Raw genomic sequence first — 22,970 nt, 5'->3', positions numbered from 1 at the left:
GACTCCTGGGAGGTGTGAAGCTACTGGGAGGACGTTGTGCTGTACACAAAGATCCCAAAACTGGATAGCCTCCTGACATAAGGATGATGAGCAAGCGCCACTTTGTTTGTTGATGGAGACCATCGCTGTGGCATTGTCCATAAGAATGCGAACCACCTTGCCCTGTAGGTATGGAAGTAAAACCTGGCAGGCTAGACATATGGCCTTGAGCTCTTTGACGTTTATGTGCTGGTGACAATTGCTTTGCGACCTGAGGCCTTGCATACTGAAGCTGCCTCGGTGAGTTCCCCAACCTTGATCAGAGGCATCAAAAATCAGGGTCGCCAAAGGAGGTAAAGTCATGAAGGGAATTCCATCCAGCATATAACCAGGGTTTGTCCACCAGATGAGGGATGCCAGGACCTGTGATGGGATCGTCACCAGATGAACTAGCCTGTGTCTGATGGGTTTGTAGACTGTCACCAGCCAGGCCTACAGCGGTCGAAGGCGAAGTCTCACGTGTCTGACCATGTATGTACACGCTACCATATGGCCCAATAGTTTGAGGCAGACTTGGGCCGTGGTGAGGAAATATGCCCCTACCCGACCAATGAGCTATGACATGGTCCGAAAACGGGACTCTGGCAGGAAAACTCTGACTAGGGTAGAGTCCAGGACCCCTCTTATAAACTCTATTGACCGCACTGGAACTAGGGCAGATTTCTGCTCATTTATGATAAGCCCCCGGTTCTGACAAGTGTTTTGTACCAGCTCGAGACTGCTGTGGGCCTGTTCCCAGGAGCTGCCTCTGTTGACTCAGTCATCGAGATGGGTAAATTTGCACCCCTCGACGTCTTTGCATTTTGTGAAGGTCTTTGGCACTGTCGCAAGACTGAAGGGTAGCACCATAAACTGGAAGTGGCACTCACTTACTATGAAGCGAAGGAAGTGCCTATGGCCATGGAAAATGGAACTGTGGAAGTAGGCGTCCTTCAAGTCGAGGGTGGCATACCAGTCTCCTGGATCCAAAAAGGGGATGATGGAGGCTAGGGAGACCATGCGAAACTTCAACTTCTTGAGATACTTGTGGAGGAGAGACAGATCGAGAATGGGTGTTAGGCCCCCCGTGGCTTTTGGTATTAGGAAGTACTGGGAATAGAAGCCCTTCCGTCTCATATGCAGAGGAAACTCCTCCACGACCCCCAGCCATAGTGGAGATTCTACCTTCTGGATAGGGAGCTGCTCATGAGAAGGGTCCCTGAAAGGGATGGGAAAGGAGGGTGGGGTACAGGAAAACTGAAGGGTGTAACTGGACTCGATGGTGTTGAGCACCCAATGTTCCAACGTGATATGGCGCCAATGATGGTAGGAAGCTGGCTAGCCGATCCAAAAACAAAGCAGGGGTTGGATCCAGAGACAAATCTGGTGTGTTGCCCTCGGGGGCATCCTCAAAACGCCTGCCTCTGCCCACTGGAGCAGCGGACGGCTGCCTGCTGTTGGGCCAAGGAGGACGGGCCACCTTTGAAGGAGCAGAGGCACCTAGAATTTCAAGGAGATCATCCGACTACTACTTAAACTCCTCAATTTTTAGTCCCAAATTGGAGCTACTTGCTTGAGCAGCTCCTGATGGGCTTGGAAATCATCAAGGGATACATGGCAGTCCCCGCCACCACACTGTCCAGGGACGAGGAAGAGGATGTGGCAACAGGCTGCACAGATGGCTCGTCCTCAGGCTCAGGAGCCGTTTGCTCTGAGGCAGCTGGGGTCTCAGTGCCCTCTTCTTGATGCAGTTCTATTACTGGTGCCTGCTGGGCCCCTGCTCTGCTTTGGGCCTCAGACCCCAACGAGAGTGCCTGGTACGACTGGGCCCTGGGTACCGTGGGAAGCCCCCACGGATTCCAGATCTGCCACTGCTGGGGTCACTGGGCACGTGGCCATGGGCCCGCAGAGAAAACTGGCCCATAGTCAGGGCACCGATGCTGGTGATGGTAGGAGCCCCAGTCACTCCCTGATCCCAAGTACTCCTCTCTGTCCACGGTCTCGAGAGTGTGCCAGAGCCGATGACTAAGTGCGCATGTCTGGAGAAGGCAAGCGCCCACGGTGCTGTGAACAAGATCACGATCGGTGATGTCTGGACCTTGAACGGTACTGGGATGTCGACCGGTGCCTCAATGCTGAGTGGTACCGGGACGGTGACCAGTGCCAGGGTGGTGACTAGTGCCTCGATGATGAGTGATGCTCGGACATCAATCGGCGCCGGGATATTGACTAGTGCCAGGACATTGACAAGCATCGTGCCAGCAATCTTTGACTTGCAGGCGAGCGGCTCCGCAAACGTGGCTGACTTAAACCAAGGGGTGAGTGGCAACATGGCAAGTGGAACTGCACTGGTGACAGCGGGGGGGTGCTCTCAGCACAGGCTTTCCCATGGAGCGGGCCACTCTGATGGGTCCGCAAGGGCCTTATATAAGTCTCTGGCTGCAGGTGGCCCGGGAAGCGCCATTAGGTCCTTCGCAGCCTGGAAGGCCTCAAGCATTGATGGCACTAAGAAGTGCATAGAGTCCCGATCGCTCCCTGGAGTCGGTGGTGAGCATTGGGGCTGGATACGCTGGGTGGCAAACCCGCACCGGAGGACAGCTTTGGAGGTGGTGAGTGGCCCTGTGCAGGTCTTGGATCAATTGCTTCACTCAGCGTTGGAGAGCCGCTCCTAACTGGACACATCTTCTTGTGCTGCTTTCTGGCCGGCAAGGTGGATTGGTGCCGGGACCGTCCCGGTGCCGATGATGCGCTCCGCACTGATGCGGATGTGCTGGGCGCCAAGTTGTATGGTTCCAACGCCAGGCACAGGGCAGTTTCCATTAGAAATGCCTTCAGGTGTATGTCCCTATCCTTTTGGTTACGGGGCCTAAAATTTTTTACAGATTTGGCACCTTCCCTTTACATGTGCCTCACCCAGGCACCTGAGAGAGCTTGTGTGGCTCCCCAACTGGCATCGGTTTCGAGCAGGTGGCACACGGCTTAAACCCCAGGGAGTGGGGCATGCCCCACTCCCTGGGACTCTAACTAACTAACACTCAAACACTTAGCACTTAACACTAAGGAACTATTTATAGTAAACAAATCTCATGGTCTGAGAAGCTAAGGGCACTTGCAAGAGCAAGCAGTGTTCCAGCCATCGTCACTGGTGGTCAGAAGGAACTGAGAGGGTGCGGGGCCAGTGGCGCCCCATATACTGGCACATGAGCGCGGGGCTCCAGGGGGCACCAGAGCCGGCCCTATGGATACTGCTAAGGGAAAAATCTTCAGCTACCGTACATGTGGGCGCCCACACACCTACATGGAACAGACATGAACAAGCACTCGAAGAAGAACAAACCATTGCTAACATTCTGTCTGTTTCACTCTGCCAGGCCCTCACCTCTAGCATACATCAGGACAGAGCCGGAGTCTCCTCTTATCAACAAAAGCTTGGCTATTGCCAGCAGGACAGCTGCACTAGTATTAATGAGAAACACAAAGCCCATCCTGCCCTCCCTTCCTCATTTCCTTTCCTGGCCTACACAATCCACTATATTAATTCAGAGTCTTTTCCTTCCTCTTCCAAACAATCACTAGGGATAAAATTATCCTCCAATTCATTTTGCAGGACGTATTCCTCCTTCTCCATGTCACCCCCTCCCTTCTGCCCCCCAAACTCCTTCCTAGGTTACATCCCTCCATGCCATGCTCTCCCCTCCATGCCATGCTCTCCCCTCAAACCTCTTCTCCCCCCAAAAGAGTCATTGTTTAGTTCTAACTGGGTGACTCTCGACATGAGGTAACACTGCTGCCTTCATAGTTAGTGTAACTGGTACAGAGGGTACACACGGGGCCACTGTTCTCTCTCCAGGGCAACTGATCCCCATCCTGTTCACTTCACTTTCACTCAAAAGACAGAAAATAAATCAAGTTTTCACTAGGAAAAAAGGTACGTTTTTAACTTGTGTTAGCCAACATGAAGCAACCTCCTGGTGAAGACAAGGCAGTTTGTAGCTATAACGTATGTTAGCAGGTCATGTAAACCCTTAGGCTCCCACTTAGTGTTTACCTCGACTTGCTAATGTGAAGACTGCCTTATCCAGACTAGGATTCCACCTTCTGTCCAGCAATGTCAACACTACAAACTTCAGCTGACCTAGCAATGTTGATCAGTGGTGTGAAGAGGTGTGATTGCTGGTGGACACAGCAATGTTCTGATAAAAGACCCTAGCATAGACGCAGTCATACTGGTAAAACTGCATGCTTATTATTTTGCTTAGGGACGGTGGAACGAACTCACACTCCCCCCCACTCTTCTCCTGTCACTTCAAGCTTCAATCTATGCTGATAATGCATCTGACCCCTTAGCTGTGTGTTTCCTCACTCTGACCTATTCGTTCGACCTGCAGCCCTGCTTCAACTCTCCCACTCATCACAAGGGTCATTTACTTGACTTGGTCTTCACCAAGCACTGCTCTCTCTCTGATCTCTCTGTTGCTAAATTCCCTCTCTCCAGCCATCACCTAGTCTCTTTCAACATTGCCCCTCAGCCCCCTCCCTCAGACCCTGTCACTTCACCTTTCCATGACTTCAGTCCATCAGTGCTGAGGACTTCTTGTCCAGTCTCAGCCCTCTTCACCCCGGCCCTGTCTTCCATTGAGATAGTTGTTGAGTCTCTCCATGCTTCACTCTCCTCCACTACTGACTTTTTTGCCCCTCTCCCCATCACAAGGTCCACCCTGCCAACCCCCAGCCCTGGATCACCCTGATCATCCACTTCCTCCACTCCTGCTCTCGCGCCACAATGCATCTCTGGTGAAAACTCCGTGACCAGGCCAACTTCCTCCACTACACATTCGTTCTCTCCTCCTTCAGTTCTGCCATCTTCCTAGCTAAACAACTCTGCTGCTTCAATTTAATTGAATTTCACACATGCAACCTCAGCCACCTTTTAACCTCCTTTGACTCACTCCTCAAACCTTCCAGCCTCCTCCTATCTCACTGATTTCTTCCAAGAGAAATTGACAAAATATAACAACCTGTCCTTACCACCCCCTTCGCTTGCCTTCCTTCCTGCCTTCCCCTCCTGCAACTCTCTTTTCCTTCTCACTGGTCACAGATGCAAGAGTTTCTTCTATTGTCTCTTTCTCCAACCCCTCCACTTGCCTCCCATCCCACCTCCCCATCTCCCTCATGTTCACGCTCATCCCCACCCTTACACAGCTCCTTAACTTCTCTTTCTCCTCTGGTTCTTTCTTCTCACAATGCAAACATACTTTAGTCTCCACGATTTAAAAAAATATTTTGTTCTTGAGCCCTTAATAATAGCTCTTTAAAAGACTGCCAACTCTTTTTTCCTTAGACCTGCTTCCCACAGGATCTTACCTACCAATTGCCTGAGTTTGCTAAAGTCTGCCTTCTTGAAGTCCAATTTCCTTTATTCTGCTGTTTTCCTTCCTACCATTCCTTAGAATGAACTCTCCCATTTCATGATCAATTTCACCCAAGCTGCCTTCCACCTTCAAATTCTCAACCAGTTCCTCTCTTTTTGTCACAATCAAATCTAGAACAGCCTCACCCCTAGTCACTTTCTCCACCTTCTGTAATAAAAAGTTGTCTCCAATGCATTCCAAGAACTTGCTGGATAATCTGTGCCCTGCTGTGTTATTTTCCCAACAGATGTCTGGGAAGTTGAAGTCCCCCATCACCACCAAATCTTGTCCTTTGGATGATTTTGTTAGTTTTTTTTTTTTTTTTTAACTCATCCACCTCTGCTTCCTGGTTAGGTGGTCTATAGTAGATCACCCTTTTATCTTTACCCAGAGGCTTTCAACAGGTCTGCCTCCCACTTCTATCTCAAGCTCAGTGCAAGTGTATACATCTTTGAGATACAAGGCAACACCTCCTCCCTTTCCCCCCGCCTGTCCTTCTTGAATAAACTGTTCCCTTCTATACCTCCATAAATCAAACTCTAATAAGCTTTCAAGCAGCATGTTTCTTACTTTGCCTATCTGCACATTTTAATCATCATCTATGGAAACATTTTTTCAATCAGTTTGTGTGCTTACAGTGAAATCAACGATTACCAACATTTACTGATAAAAATCGAATCCTTCCAACCATGGTTGTTATACTCCAACCACCGCTCAAAGCAACTAATCTAATGACCTACCACTCACAATCTAACCTCCTGAGCAAGAAAAATGAGAAGACTCTTAGGTGCAGCTAGACACTACCAAAATCCTGGATTTTTTTCTATTCAAGCTTCAGACCAGGACACAGAAGCAAAACATAGCTGGTGGCACCATTTGATGATTTTGTGCTTCAATGATCAGGAACAGTCAGCATGGATTCACCAATAGCAAGTCATGCCTGACTAACCTAATTGCCTTCTATGAGGAGATAACTGGGTCTGTGGATGAGGGGAAAACAGTGGATGTGTTATTCCTTGACTTTAGCAAAGCTTTTGATACGGTCTCCCACAGTATTCTTGCCGCCAAGTTAAAGAAGTATGGGCTGGATGAATGGACTGTAAGGTGGATAGAAAGCTGGCTAGATCGTCGGGCTCAACGGGTAGTGATCAATGGCTCCACGTCTAGTTGGCAGCCAGTATCAAGCGGAGTGCCCCAAGGGTCGGTCCTGGGGCCCGTTTTGTTCCATATCTTCATTAATGATCTGGAGGATGGCGTGGACTGCACCCTCAGCAAGTTTGCAGATGACACTAAACTGGGAGGAGTGGTAGATACGCTGGAGGGTAGGGATAGGATACAGAGGGACCTAGATATATTAGAGGATTGGGCCAAAAGAAATCTGATGAGGGTCAACAAGGACAAGTGTAGAGTCCTGCACTTAGGACGGAAGAATCCTATGCACTGCTACAGACTAGGGACTGAATGGGTAGGCAGCAGTTCTGCAGAAAAGGACCTAAGTGTTACAGTGGACGAGAAGCTGGATATGAGTCAACAGTGTGCCCTTGTTGCCAAGAAGGCTAACTGCATTTTGGGCTATATAAGTAGGGGCATTGCCAGCAGATCGAGGGACGTGATCATTCCCCTCTATTCAACATTGGTGAGGCCTCATCTGGAGTACTATGTCCAGTTTTGAGCCCCACACAAGGAGGATGTGGAAAAATTGGAAAGAGTCCAGCGGAGGGCAACAAAAATGATTAGGGGGCTGGAGCACATGACTTATGAGGAGAGGCTGAGGGAACTGGGATTGTTTAGTCTGCAGAAGAGAAGAATGAGGGGGGATTTGATAGCTGCTTTCAACTACCTGAAAGGGGGTTCCAAAGAGGATGGATCTACACTGTTTTTAGTGGTAGCAGATGACAGAACAAGGAGTAATGGTCTCAAGTTGCAGTGAGGGAGGTTTAGGTTGGATATTAGGAAAAACTTTTTCACTAGGAGGGTGATGAAGCACTGGAATGGGTTCCCTAGGGAGGTGGTGGAATCTCCTTCCTTAAAGGTTTTTAAGGCCCGACTTGACAAAGCCCTGGCTGGGATGATTTAGTTGGGGATTGGTCCTGCTTTGGGCAGGGGGTTGGACTAGATGACCTCCTGAGGTCCCTTCCAACCCTGATATTCTATGATTCTATGAATGGGAAAGTACCATACGGCTATGCTGTCCTGACTTAAAGATGTATCAGAGTTTAGAGGGAATATGCTGAGGTGGCTCCAATCTTTCCACTCAGACTATACCCAGAGCCATGTTATTGATAACCCTCTTCTCCAATCAGATCCCTCACAGGTAGAGTTCCACAGGGAACCACCCTCTCCAACATTCTATTCCACTTCTTTGAGGAGCTGCTAGGAAGACAGACAGACAGAAAACATAATTATTGTTGGCAACAACCCATAGACAGCACCCAGCTCTCTCTCCTTTACATCTAATGCAAACAGCACTATTTCCAGCTCTCTCGGTGCCTGGAAGACATCAGCACCAAGACAAGACAGAAGAGCTAAGATTCACCGAAACAGAAACAAACCTCTGTCGGAGTTGGAGGCTCAGCATATGGATAGATTTCCCTGAAAAATGTTGATGACTACATAGACTCCAGCAGCTAAGCTCCTGTAGCAGGAGATTGATGCAAACCTGAAGATCCAGCTGACCTCCCCCCACACATTCTTTATATACACCAAAGCAGCACCTCACTAACCCACCTCAAAATCCATGAGTTGGCTCTCTACATAGTGACATGATCACAGCGGGCAGGAGTTAGTTAGACTGGACATGAGAAGGGAGCAAAGTATTGTTTTGCAGGTCCATCCAAAAATCCAAAGCTAGTTCTGCTTGGGTCCTTTAAAACTAGACTTGACTAAGCAATAGGGTTAGGGTTACAATCCTGGGCTGTCCAATGGGAGAAAGAAAAGGGCTGTTGGGTCTCATCTAATCTATCTCCAAATATATAATTCGGGAAGCATTTGAGACATTACAGGTCAGCAGCATAGCTCAGTCAGTGACTTTCAGTGGTAGGACTACTCAGTGCCATTAGTTTACTTCCACCTGCTGTTTATTGGAGTGCTCCTCTGTATATCACCTTTCAATTAAACTCTCTTGCATCAGGAATTACTTCCTTCCCCTCACTCAATAGACCTTTTTCTACACTGAGGTAATACCTTGTTTTTACCCAGCTGCCACTCTTTCCTGGTGCTGTCATATGTCTGTAGGAAATGTGCGCACACAGCCTTGGTGTTGTCTGGGACACTCAGATTCTTCATGAGCATCTTGTACCTGAGAACCAAACACAATCTCTTGACATAAAAGTACGTACGATAGTATCCTCTCCATTTCTAACATGCTTCAAAACCTTCCTCTTCCCATTCATCCTCCCACAAGGTTGTCTTATCTGCCCATCTGGGAACTTTTCTTTTTCATGTTCTTTATTCAACTGCGGTTGGACTGACCTCCAGTCCAGAAACTTTCACCTCCAACTTGCAACTATCCCCATAATATGGTTGACATGGAGACAACACAAAAGACATCCAAAATTTGGGAACAGTGCCAGTGACTAAAATTATAGAGAAAAGAAACATACCACCACCCACCTCCATGTTACCCATTACCTGCTGAGGAAATCCGGGAAGAGACGCCGTATGGGGAAGCCTGCTCTTCGAATTTTCACTGTCTCCAGCATCCCAGAGTACCGGAGCTGGTTTAGAACTACATCCGGGTTAAAGAGGTTTGGTGCCTAGAAGACCAAGATTAGAAACAAACCAAGAGAAAGAGAGAGATCTAAGCAAGTAGTAATACCAGACTTAACCTTTTGCTTGCTGGCATAGTGTCTGTTTATCTGAACGTTGTAAGGGGCACACAGACACATACCCACAGCTCCTTGCTGCCACTTTTCTGAGTGTCAAGGTGAAACTTTACAGAGAGCTAATCTGAAGCATCTTCACTCCTGCCCTGTTAATGGAATGAAGCTTTATCCTCCTCTCTGTTTCAGGAAAGAGCTCTGCAGGGGGACTTTTCCTGCAACAAGGCCCTCTTTGGAAAAGGCCCATTTCGACAGGTTTGTCTCCTTCTCTCCCCCTCCTGCCCCCACTTCCTATGTGGGGCTCCAGACCTGGAGAAACTGGTCTGTTCTCTCGCTACCGCCATCTCTAAGAGACAAGGAATCAACACTGATAGATTTTCTGAGTCCAGCAAATTAGAAAGAGGCACAAACATCATTGCAATGTGAAAGCAAATCTAGCTGATACCATGGAGCATGGCCATAGTGCAACATGCTGCAGAGAAATCCCCATTCAGGGGTGCTGCTGTACAAGTCACAGGTGAATGAGAAGTTTACTGGCCCAGCTTGCAAGGCCTTTGATTTTGGGATAGTTAAAAAAAAACAGAAGTGGGAAATGGGGGACACAAAGAACCCTTGACATTTGTTTAGCAGAGCCACAACTTCAAGCACCTCTGCAATTATCTATAGATCAAAGAAATGGCAGATGACACAAATTAACACCTTCCAGCATAATAAAACCCATCTCTGCCCATCCTCCCACTTTTAATATGCTGACACCTAGAATGACTTCTCTCCCAGACAGAGAGAAGAGAGATAATAATGGTTGGGGAGGAGAGCAACAACGGGAACCCTGGTCTGGAGATGGGAGAAATGGAAGGCACACAGAACCCTTGGCAGGGGGAGAAATTAGGGATCATACAAATCTCTGGCAAGAGGAGAGAATGGGGGACCCTGGAATGGAAGGAAGGGGTAGCAGGGACATACAGAAAACCTGGCATGGTGGCAAAATGGAGGACCTTGGTATGGGAGGCAATGGGAGTGCACACATAGCTCCTGGCATAAGGGTGACAATGGGGGAACCAGGAACACACTAGAGTCCCTGGCATGAGGGAGGGGATGGGGGCAGTCCCAGAGAGTCCGTGAAATAGAGGGGGAGGGACATGGGGAGGGAGGAAATGGAATATTCAAGGAGCCCCTGATGTGTGCAATGCACTTAGCCTACGGAAGCTATGAAGTGTGCAACCCCCTAGTCTACTACACATGCCCCAAATCCCAGAGCAGATTCCCACTCCCAAAACAAACAGGAATCACTCGCCACCTTTGTCCCACTGCAGGCGATGCACAGGGTCCTGCTTCCGAGCTGTGTTAGCACAAAGAATGGTGGGAACAGTTCTTACACGCTGTGCGTATTTGTTTTTTCACACAATACGAAAGGTGGGATGCATTTTTCTTCAGTTTAAAAAAAACTCACAAGAGAGGGGCAAGAGGCAGAATTTCTCTCCCCATATCCTCATCATGGGGTCAGGAAGATGTCCCTCCTCCCTCCCCCCGAGGGGTGGGACTCACCTTTTCCATGTTTGGTTTGATGCAGCGAATGAAGAATGGATTGGAAGTGCTGAGTGTGGCCATCAGGGAATGGAGAGAGTCCTGAAAACACCAAGATAAAACTAGAAAAGCAGTCATTCCAGCAGGGCCTGGGGGTCTATGGGCTCCTGTCCGAGTACAGGGGACTCTTAAGCAGCCCCCTATTCCTAAACTCTCTCCTTGACTCCACCCTCTCTTCCTCCATGCTTCTCCTTTGAAGTCACATAGTCAGTTTAATAAAAAATTTTAAAATCACATGTCAGTGAAAAATGTTTACCTGCTGTTATTGACTAACCTTGCAAGGCCTTACACTTAACGGCATTTTTTTGTCTGTAATGTGGTAACTTTTCAACATTTCAACCAATTGATTCCAAAATTTCAGGAAATATTTTAGGCATCAATGAACAGAACCCTACTGATTTTGGTGAAAATTGGAAAAACCAAAAGGGGGAAATAAGGGAGACACAGAGTATCTAGCACCCAGTTACCAGAAGCAGCAGCTTCAATCAGCAAGGTAAGTAGAGAGCAAAGAACCAGTTGATGGTGGCCATTAACATCTTCCAACACAACAATACCCCCATTTTATAATTACCAGTCCTCCCAATACAGTTTAAAACACTGGCACCCTAAAAGAGAAAAAAAAAGAAGAAAGAAGGAAGAGGGGCAATGAGGGTGCACACAGAACCTCTGGTGGGAGGGGAAAAAACAGTTACTAACCTCCCGTAACTGTTGTTCTTCAAGCTCCGTTGAACATGTCCATTCCAATATAGGTGTGTGCACAGCCCGAGCACAGTCACTGGAAATTTTTCCCTAGAGGTATCTGTCAGGTTGGCTCTGGTGCCCTCAGGTACCATGTGCTCAAAGTGTCAATATAAAGGGCCTTGCTGACCCTGCCCCCCCACCCCCACCCCAGTTCCTTCTTTTCAGCTAACTCCGACAGGGAGGGTCTTGGAATGGACATATGCAACACATCTCAAAGAACAGTTATGGAAGGTTAGTAATCATTTTTTCTTCTTCAAATTCTTGATCATGTCTACTCTAATGTAGGTGACTCCCAAGCAGTTGTATAGGAGGTGGGCTTGGAGTTCACGGACATGCCGACTGCAAAACCGCTCAGCCAAAGATGGCATCATCCCTGGCCTGTTGGGTGATGGCGTAGTGTGCCAAGAACATGTGTGCCAATGACCAGGTGACTGCAATGGAACGGTGAAACCATTTTCAGGAGGAAAACAGGGTGCGGACACAACTGCACCTTATCCTCAAAGAAAATCATATACAGGGGCTCCAATGTGAGGGCACAAATCTCCAAAATTCTTCTAGCCAAAGGGATGGCCACTAAAAAGGCCACCTTCCGGGAGAGGTGAGTTAACGAATACATTGCCAGTGGCTTGAATGGGACCCATAAGCTTTGATAAGACGAAGGTTAGGTCCCAGGGAGGAATGGGATCTCTAACCTGGGGGGTATATCCTCTCTAGGCCTTTAAGGAAACAGATAACCATGATGGAAGATGGACTGATTGTCGACCGGGGGATGGGAGGCCAACATCACTGCAACGTCAGCCTTGATGGAAGAAACAGCCAAGCCTTGCTGTTTCGGAAGCAACAAGTATTCCAATATAACCTGCAATGAAGAACTTGGGGGTGGAATTCCACGCTGGAAAGATGGGAGAAGCGCTTCCATTTTGCAAAGTAAGTAGCTCTGATGGAGGGCTTCCTACTGCCTAGCAGGACCTGACAAACCTGTTCCGAGCAAGCCTGCTCTTCAGAATTCAGCCACGAAGCTTGCAGGCTGTCAGATGAAGAGAGCTGAGGTTCAGATGGAGCAACCAGCTGTGGTCCCGAGAGATCAGGTCAGGATATAAAGGAAGCGGGAGCGGGGCCTCCACTGAGAGGCCTAATAGGGTGGTGAACCAATGTTGCCTGGGCCAGGCCGGGGCTATGAGAATGACCCAGTCCCAGTCCCGCTTGATCTTAATCAGAACCTTGTGCATTAGCAGGATAAGAGAAAAGGTGTAATACAGGCAATCTATCCACGGTAGCAGAAAAGGGTCCATGAGAGACCCTGGGCTCTGCTTTTGTAGGGAGCAGAACTGGTCGCATATCCTGTTGATTTGGGTAGCAAACAGATTTATCTGAGGAGTCCTCCACCGTTGGAAAATGTTCTTTGTGATGCCCGGCCAAAGAGACCTCTTGTGGTGAGTGGAGAAAGAGCTGCTGAGGCGATCCACCAGCTGGTTCTGTGCTCCCAGGTGGTGAGAAGGCTTGAGGTGGATTGAATGCACGATGCAGAATTCCCACAGATAGCTTGCGTCCCAGCACAGCAGGGAAGAACATGCCCCACCCTGCCTATTGATGTAAAAATGGCTGTTGTGTTATCCATGAGAACCCATGTGTCCTGGTTTGCAGTGTGAGGCAGGAACGTCTGGCAGGCTAGGATGACTGCCCTGAGCTCTCTGACATTGATATGAAGAGAGAGCTTTTCTAGTGACCAGAGGCCTAGAGTCCTAAGGGGCCCTAAATGGGCTCCGCAGCCCAGTGCCGTTGCATCTGAAACTGGGGACGTTGAAGTTTTGGGCCACAAAAAGGGTATTCCTGCATGAACCGTGCGATGGTCCAGCCACCGATCCAGGGAAGCAAGGACTCAAAAAGGTATGGTGAGAACTGAGTCCAGATGGTGACAGGTAGCTGAGTACACCATGGCCAGCCATCCTTGACGAGATCTGAGGTGCAGCCTTGCGTGTTGCACGACGTAAGTGCATGATGCCATGTGGCCCAGAAGTCTCCGGCAGCTCTACACTGCTGTAACCAGGTGGGTCTTGAGGGAACTTATTGGGACCATGGTCGCCTCTTCCCCCAGAGGCCCTGTGCCCCCCGTTTCCTCCTCTCTGCCCCCTCCTCCCATTGCTCACCCTTAAGGTAGGGAAAATGGGAGTAGAACCCCTTTCCTCTCAAGTTTTGTGGAACCTCTTCCGTGGCTCCCATCCGAAGAAGGGATTGGGCTTATTGGACCAAGAGTCGCTTGTAAAAAGGGTCCCTGAAGAGGAAAGGGGAGTAGAAACAAACTGGAGACTAGTGTATCCCACTTCCACTGTGCACAGCACCCAATGGTCTGAGGTGATACTGATGAAGTGGGACAGACGGTCCAAAAACAGAGGTGCAACTGCATCCGATATAAGGGATACTGGGATAGGGACCTTGAACATCGTGTCAAAAGGGGAGCTTCAAGCTCCCTGAGTGCCTGAGAGCAGCATGCGTCAGTCCCAAGGCAGAAGCTGGCAAAGGCAAAGTACTGGGCAGACTGCTGGGGCCTGTAATGATTCCTAGAAGCCGCTGGGGTATATAACCCTAGGGACTTCATGGTTGTCCTGGAATCCTTAAGCTTGTGGAGCTTAGCACTGATCTTCTCTGAGAAGAACGAGGATCCTTCAAAGGGGTGATACTGGAGGGTTTGCTGGACCTCTGAGGAAGACCAGAAGACTGTAACCAAGAGCTCCTTTGCATGGTTACCACGAAGGCCATGGATCTGGCCACAGAATCAGTCACGTCAAGGGCCGCTATGGTTTTCCCTGCATCAACCAGCAAGGAGACTTCCTGCCTGGCTTCTTGAGGGAGCAGATCCTTAAACTTGTGCATGCCATCCCACATATTAAAACATAACAACCCAGCAGTGCCTGCTGGTTTGCCATCCTAAGTTGCAACCCTCCAGTAGAGTAGACCTTTCTGCAAAATAAGTCCAACTTTTTGGAGTCTTTTGCCTTAGGCGTTGCCCCCAATTGCCCTTGGCAATCTCTTTCGTTGGTGGCCAATGCTACCAGGGACCCTGGAGGGGGATGTGAGTATAAGAACTCGTAACCTTGGGCTGGCACATAATACTTCTGCTCCATACGCTTTGACATAGGGGGAAGGGAAACAGGGGTCTGCCACAGAACTGTAACCAGGTCCATGATAGCCTCACTGAGTGGCAGGGCCACCCTCGAGGGGCCCGCTGGTGTCAAAATGTCCAGCAGGCTATGAGAAGACTCCTTGACCACCGCTGCCTGGATGCCCAAATTTGATGCCACCTATGACGGGTTGGATCACAGAAACCCCCTTGGGAGCTGCCACCCGATGTGCAAAGACTACCCCTGCTTCTGTTTTCCCTGCCAGCTCAGGACTCCAGCACCCTGTCTTGCTGAGCCAGACACTCCTGTCTGGCTCCAGACACAGATCCAGGGTCTGAATCACTTGTCCCAAAGCTGCAAGTTTACCTGAAGACAGCTCACAGTAGTGTGTTTGTCTTTAGCACTCAGATGCCCAACTCCCAATGGGGTCTAAACCCAGATAAATCCGTTTTACCCTGTATAAAGCTTATGCAGGGCAAACTCATAAATTGTTCACCCTCTATAACACTGATAGAGAGATATGCACAGCTGTTTGCTCCCCCAGGTATTAATACATACTCTGAGTAAATTACTAAATAAGAAGTGATTTTATTAAATACAGACAGTAGGATTTAAGTGGTTCAAAGTAGTAACAGACAGAACAAAGTAAGTCACCAAGCAAAATAAAATAAAATGCGCAAATCTATGCCTAATCAAACTGAATACAGATAATTTCCTCACCAGTTCCAGAGTGCTGCCTTTTACAGGCTAATCTCCTTTTAGCCTGGGTCCAGCAATCACTCACACCCCCTATAGTTACTGTCCTTTGTTTCAGTCTCCTTCAAGTATCCTAGGGCAGAGGGTGGAGAGGCTCCTTCTTTAGCCAGCTGAAGACAAAATGGAGGGGTCTCCCACAGGTTTAAATAGACTCTCTCTTGTGGGTGGAGACCCCCCTCCTCCCTCCTATGCAAAGCCCAGCTCCAAGATGGAGTTTTGGAGTCACCTGGGCAAGTCACATGCCCCTGCATAATGAAAGGTTTCAGAGTAGCAGCCGTGTTAGTCTGTATCCACAAAAAGAAGAACAAGAGGACTTGTGGCACCTTAGAGACTAACAAATTTATTAGAGCATAAGCTTTCGTGGACTACAGCCCACTTCTTCGGATGCATATAGAATGGAACATATATTGAGGAGATATATATACACACATACAGAGAGCATAAACAGGTGGGAGTTGTCTTACCACCTCTGAGAGGCCAATTAATTAAGAGAAAAAAAACTTTTGAAGTGATAATCAAGCTAGCCCAGTACAGACGGACAGTTGGATAACAAGTGTGAGAATACTTACAAGGGGAGATAGATTCAATGTTTGTAATGGCTCAGCCATTCCCAGTCCTTATTCAAACCGGAGTTGATTGTGTCTAGTTTGCATATCAATTCTAGCTCAGCAGTTTCTCGTTGGAGTCTGTTTTTGAAGTTTTTCTGTTGTAATATAGCCACCCGCAGGTCTGTCACTGAATGACCAGACAGGTTAAAGTGTTCTCCCACTGGTTTTTGAGTATTTTGATTCCTGATGTCAGATTTGTGTCCATTAATTCTTTTGCGTAGAGACTGTCCGGTTTGGCCAATGTACATGGCAGAGGGGCATTGCTGGCACATGATGGCATATATCACATTGGTAGATGTGCAGGTGAACGAGCCCCTGATGGTATGGCTGATGTGATTAGGTCCTATGATGATGTCACTGGAATAGATATGTGGACAGAGTTGACATCGGGGTTTGTTACAAGGATAGGTTCCTGGGTTAGTGGTTTTGTTCAGTGATGTGTGGTTGCTGGTGAGTATTTGCTTTAGGTTGGGGGGTTGTCTGTAAGCGAGGACAGGTCTGTCTCCCAAGATCTGTGAGAGTAAAGGATCATCTTTCAGGATAGGTTGTAGATCTCTGATGATGCGCTGGAGAGGTTTTAGTTGGGGGCTGAAGGTGACAGCTAGTGGTGTTCTGTTATTTTCTTTGTTGGGCCTGTCTTGTAGGAGGTGACTTCTGGGTACTCGTCTGGCTCTGTCAATCTGTTTTTTCACTTCAGCAGGTGGGTATTGTAGTTTTAAGAATGCTTGATAGAGATCTTGTAGGTGCTTGTCTCTATCCGAGGGATTGGAGCAAATGCGGTTATATCTTAGAGCTTGGCTGTAGACAATGGATCGTGTGGTGTGTCCTGGATGGAAGCTGGAGGCATGTAGGTAAGTGTAGCGGTCAGTAGGTTTCCGGTATAGGGTGGTATTTATGTGACCATCGCTTATTAGCACAGTAGTGTCCAGGAAATGGACCGCTTGTGTGGATTGATCTAGGCTGAGGTTGATGGTGGGATGGAAATTATTGAAATCATGGTGAAATTCCTCAAGGGCTTCTTTTCCATGGGTCCAGATGATGAAGATGTCATAAATGTAGCGCAAGTAGAGTAGGGGCGTTAGGGGACGAGAGCTAAGGAAGCGTTGTTCTAAGTCAGCCATAAAAATGTTGGCATATTGTGGGGCCATGCGGGTACCCATAGCAGTGCCACTGACTTGAAGGTATATATTGTCCCCAAATGTGAAATAGTTGTGGGTGAGGACAAAATCACAAAGTTCAGCCACCAGGTTAGCTGTGACATTATCAGGGATACTGTTCCTGATAGCTTGTAGTCCATCTTTGGGTGGAATATTGGTGTAGAGGGCTTCTACGTCCATAGTGGCCAGGATGGTGTTTTCTGGAAGATCACCGATGGATTGTAGTTTCCTCAGGAAGTCAGTGGTGTCTCGAAGATAGCTGGGAGTGCTGGTAGCGTAGGGTCTGAGGAGAGAGTCTACATAACCAGACAAGCCTGATGTTAGGGTGCCAATGCCTGAGATGATGGGGCGTCCAGGATATCCAGGTTTATGGATCTTGGGTAGCAAATAGAATACCCCTGGTCGGGGTTCTAGGCATGTGTCTGTACAGATTTGTTCCTGTGCTTTGTCAGGGAGTTTTTTTAGCAGATGGTGTAGTTTCTTTAGGTAATCCTCAGTGGGATCAGAGGATAATGGCCTGTAGAATGTGGTGTTAGAGAGCTGTCTAGCAGCCTCCTGGTCATATTCCAATTTATTCATGATGACGACAGCACCTCCTTTGTCAGCATTTTTGATTATGATGTCAGGGTTGTTTCTGAGGCTGTAGATGGCGTTGTGTTCTGCACACAAACTTCCTCATGGATAGACTTTACAAAAACTAGACAAGCCATTTACAAGACAAACTTTGCCTCTCTACAAAGGAAAAAGGACACTAAACTATCTAAACTGCTACATGCCACAAGCAGCCACAACAGCAGTTCCCTTAACCCACCCAGCAATATTGTTAATCTTTCCAGCTATACTCTTAGCCCAGCAGAAGAGTCTGTCCTATCTCGGGGCCTCTCCTTTTGTCCCTCCAGACCCATGAATATGATACAGTTCTGCGGTGACCTAGAATCCTACTTTCGACGTCTCCGACTCAAAGAATATTTCCAACATACCTCTGAACAGCATACTAACCCACAGAATCCTCCCTACCAGCACTACAAAAAAAAGGATTCTGCGTGGACTCCTCCGGACGGTCGAAACAACAGACTGGATTTCTACATAGATTGCTTTCGTCAACGTGCAAAGGCTGAAATTGTGGAAAAGCAACATCACTTGCCACATAACCTCAGCCATGCAGAACACAACGAGTGCCTCGGGGAGTAGCACAGGTGGCTGCAAACAGAGTATGACCCTACTTCTGACTCCGAAGACAGAGTCCTGGCGAGGCGACTAGGGAGGTGTGGACCCCATCAGTGTCAGAGATCAGTGCTGTGATAGTGAAGCCTGCGCCGAGGCTAGCATGGAGGGTTTTCCCCTGGATGGTATCACGATCATGATTCCAGGCAGAGGCTGGGAGAAGATGGTTCCCTGGCCGATGATACCAGTAGCACCAACTCCTGCACCGCTGGAGATGTAGACAGCAGCAACGAGAGCAGGTCCCTGACTGCTGCAAATGCCTCCAGAGTTGACAGCACTGTAAACATACTGGTAACAGGCTGCCTGCCTGAGGACAGTACCACGGGGCAGGAGTTAGCAGGACCTGTGTAGGCTCCTGAGTCACTGGTACCAGCTGTTGCGGTGCCAAAGTAGAAGAGTGGCCTGATACAGGTCTCACTTTATCCCTGTCCCCAGGCCTGGCCGACTTTGGCGCAAGGAATTGACCCCTCTCGTCTAGCTGCCTCTTGTGCTTCTTCTTCGGCACCAGGGATGGGGAATGATGCCAAGACTCTCATACGGTGGGAGGAGCACTCTGCACCATCACCGAGGTACTCAGTGCCGAGTCTGAGCAACTCGGTTCTGAAGCAAGTCCCAAAGCTGCCTTCATAAGAAGGACTTTTAATCTCGCCTCTCGGTCCTTTTTTGTGCGAGATTTGAATAAATAAATAAATATATGGAGATATGCCTATCTCATAGAACTAGAAGGGACCCTGAAAGGTCATCGAGTCTAGCCCCCTGCCTTCACTAGCAGGACCAAGGTACTGATTTTGCCCCAGATCCCTCTAAGTGACCCCCTCAAGGATTGAACTCACAACCCTGGGTTTAAGAGGCCAATGCTCAAACCACTGAGCTATCCCTCCCCCCATGAGAGGAAATGGGGGGCACACAGGACCCTGACATGGGGAGGAAGGCAGAATAGGGGCACATACAGAGCTCCTGCTGGAAGGGATGGGAGAACTTGGTATGGGGAGGAAGGGGGAAAATGGGATATGCAGAGTCCCTGGCATGGTGGGGGAAGAGAATGGAGGACCCTGTGTGATGATATCGGGGCTCTGGCTATACAACTTATGAATTCTGGTTGCTACTGCAAAGTTATTATGAACTGTTACTATGGAAACTGCTGTACCATAAATGCCTATTGCCTGTTTATCCCCCAAGTCTTACCAGCCTGAAAAACATGTCTTTTGTGAAGGAAGGGGGAAAGTCTGAAGCAATTAAAAGTTACTAAACACAGAAGAAAGAATGACAGGAGACCATCCTCAGGATTAAATAAGGAGTCACACGGGGAACTGGAGAGAATGCCACCCCAGAACAGGAAGCTTTGGAAATAAGAGAGAAAGATCACAGAAGCCAGGGAGGAAGTGTGCATGAGGGAGAAGCAACCCAGCATATAGGGGTCTGCATGAGGCAAGGGGCTACTTCCCTGAGCCCAGATAGCCACCCAAGGACTGGTAAGGGAAGGGTGGGCAAGCAATCACCACTGTGTTTAGGACATTCATTGTTTTCTAAATGATGATATAAAACACAAGAAAATACAGATCGAGTAAAAGAGCAATTGTGTTGGACTCTGGACAAAGTGTCTCCCCTTGTTAAATGCTTTACAGTTCTACACATCTCCAGAGAGAAATAAACCATGAACCAGAAGGCTCACATATTTTAGTGGGATATTGGCACATGGTGTGTTTAAGCAACTGGGGTATTTTGGGGGTTAGAGCTGGTCCTGAGGACTAAAGAGCTCCATGTCCAGGAAGGGGTAGCAGACAGAGTTAGGGCCCAGGAAATGTACCAGAGAGACTAAGAGAGGAAACAGAGCTGCAGCCTGCTGAGACCCAGGGAAGCTTAACCCACCCAGAGAGCCAAGATTTGGACTCCCTTCACAGCAGTCTGATGGGGAGCCAACCAAATCTATGACACACTAACATGGAGGGGAGGGAGCAATGGGAGGGGTCACAGAACCTGTGGTGGAGGGGAGGTTGGGGACGCTGGTATACAGAGAAAGTGAGAATGAAGAGGCATACAGAGCCCCTGGCATGGGGTGCCACACAGAGCCCTGAACATGTGGGAGGGGGCACAAGAAAAAGGGGTCACCCGATGAAAGTAACAGGCAGCAGTTTTAAAGCAAACAAAAGGAAGTATTTCTTCACACACTGCACCGTCAACCCGTGGAACTCTTTACCAGAGGATGTTGTGAAGGCCAAGACTATTACAGGGTTCGAAAAAGACCTAGATAAGTTCCTGGAGGATAGGTTCATCAATGGCTATTAACCAGGATGGGCAGAGATGCAAAACCATGCTCTGCAGTGTCCCTAGCCTCTGTTTGCCAGAAGCTGGTAAAGTGGGTCATGGGATGGATCACTTGATGATTCCCTGTTCTGTTCATTGCCTCTGAAGCACCTGGCACCAGCCACTGTTGCAAGACAGGATACTGGGCTAGATGGACCATTGGTCTGACCCAGTATGGCCATTCTTATGTGCCCATGTAGAAACTATTGCCTCCACAAGACGTATCAATACTTAGCTTAAACTCCCGCCCCTTCTTCCCCCCACAGGATCGGTACTTGAAAAAACAAACTGTGACACTCAAGACATTGCTGAATAAAGCAAAGCCATATTCTTGTTGTAGTCCTCATCCTCTCCCCATTCCCAATTTATCACCTCACCGCATGTTTTACATTACAGTGTAAACTATGGGAGAGAGACATTGTCTTATCCATCTGCAACATCCCAGCACGTTTACAGGGCTGGAAAAGAAATGGAAGGAATCACTCATTCTCTTGTCTCTTTTCTTCACCCCTCACTTAACTTCTTATTCAGCCAGCCCCTCACCAGTTCCTCCTCTTCACTCTGAAGAGTCGCCCACTTTCTTGGGGAATTCCTTACCCTGAACTGGGAGCTGACGGTTGGTCTGCGCCTCTGGGTTCCCATCTTCAGAGTTTCTTCACTGCTCCGGCTGGAGACTCTTTCAAAGAGGTCATAGATGAAGTCCAGCCTGGCAGTGAGGAGGAGGGTCAGACACAGAAAACACAGGACATCAGATCCTAGGGTCAGCTATGAAAGAATCAGAGCTTGTGTGCTCATTTACCACCCTATTCCTGTGCCAGGCATCCTATTTATACCTTCCCAAAACACCACTACAGAACAATGTGGCTGCAGCACAGGGCTGAGCAGGGCATCCCCTCCCTCTAGATGCACAGACCCTCAAACTGCTGCAACACTGACAGCAGCCCATTCTCCAGCTGCAGAGCTGCATTCCCTGTCTCTTACGACCTCGAAGCACGATGTTACACAGACAGCGTCTGCATTCTGGCATAGGCAGCACATCTCCCTCTTGCTACACAGACCCCCAAGCAGGAACTGCACAAACAGCAGCCCATGTTCCAGCCAGATTGCTGCATCCCTTCTCTCATGGCACAGCCACACCCTATTCCAGTCACGCATCATGTAATTGCCTTCACAGATACCCACTCTTGGAGATGAACCATTGAAAGCATGTTACCCTAGAAGGCTCTAAGCCTTGAAATATATGCAGTCTGTTCCCAATCTTTCTGCTGATTTCCTTTTCTCATGCAGAGGCATTCATTGGCTCTGGTATCTCCAAATTATTATTATTGTTATTTCTAGCAGTTTTTACTTTTCCATCTGGCTGAAAGTTTCTTAGTTTGTCTATAACATGGACAAGGGTGATCCAGTGGATACATTGTACTTGGACTTTCAGAAAGCCTTTGACAAGATCCCTCACAAAAGGCTCTTAATCAAAGTAAGCAGTCATATGATAACAAGGAAGGTCCTCTCATGGACCAGCAACTGGTTAAAAAGACAGGAAAAAAAGGGTAGGAATAAGCAGCCAATTTTTCAGAATGGAGAGAGGTAAATAGTGGTGTCCCCCAGGGATCCGTACTGAGACCAGTGCTGTTCAACATATTCAAAAATTATCTGGAAAAAGGGATAAAGAGTGAGGTGGCAAAGTTTGCAGATGATACAAAATTACTCAAGATAGTTAAGCCCAAAGCAGACTGTGAAGAGCTACAAAGGGATCTCACAGTACTGGGTGACTAGGCAACAAAATGGCAGATGAAATTCAATGGTGATGAATGCAAAGTGATGCACATTGGAAAACATAAACCCAACTATAAATAAAAAATGATGGGGTCTAAATTAGCTGTTACCACTCAAGAAAGATCTTGGAGTCATTGTGGATCGTTCTCTGAAAACATCCACTCAGTGTGTAGCCGCAGTCAAAAAAGCTAACAGAAAGTTAGGAACCATTAGGAAAGGGATAGATAATAAAACAATAAATATCATAATGCCTCTATATAAATCCATGGTATGTTCACACCTTGAATACTGCGTGCAGTTCAGCCTCTCCCCCAGAACCTCCTACAGCTGCCTTCTGTGACTTCTCCCTCTCAGATTGTCCCTGATCATAGATAGCCCCAGGTGCTGCCCCACCCTCTTAACTGGCCAAACAGGGAACACCAGTACTGGCACAGGGGAGCTGGACCTGCTTCAT

General features: G+C 48.3%; 1 protein-coding gene across 2 annotated transcripts in view; it reads right to left on the bottom strand.

Annotated features, from left to right (window-relative positions):
- LOC101952950 (unconventional myosin-X-like) overlaps positions 1 to 22,970 on the bottom strand; it is a 235,305-nt gene that overhangs the window by 83,259 nt on the left and 129,076 nt on the right. For both annotated transcript variants that reach the window (XM_065561329.1, XM_065561328.1), the window contains 4 exons: positions 21,341 to 21,449; positions 10,796 to 10,876; positions 9,060 to 9,184; positions 8,613 to 8,727 (listed from right to left, as the gene is read on the bottom strand). In XM_065561329.1, the coding sequence (XP_065417401.1) occupies positions 8,613 to 8,727; positions 9,060 to 9,184; positions 10,796 to 10,876; positions 21,341 to 21,449 (430 nt within the window). The remainder of the gene's footprint in view (positions 1 to 8,612; positions 8,728 to 9,059; positions 9,185 to 10,795; positions 10,877 to 21,340; positions 21,450 to 22,970) is intronic.

This window comes from Chrysemys picta, chromosome 11 (assembly GCF_011386835.1).
Source record: "Chrysemys picta bellii isolate R12L10 chromosome 11, ASM1138683v2, whole genome shotgun sequence".
Taxonomy (NCBI): domain Eukaryota; kingdom Metazoa; phylum Chordata; order Testudines; family Emydidae; genus Chrysemys; species Chrysemys picta.
The sequence above is the reverse complement of the archived record's forward strand: the minus strand, read 5'-3'. Positions and strand labels throughout refer to the sequence as shown.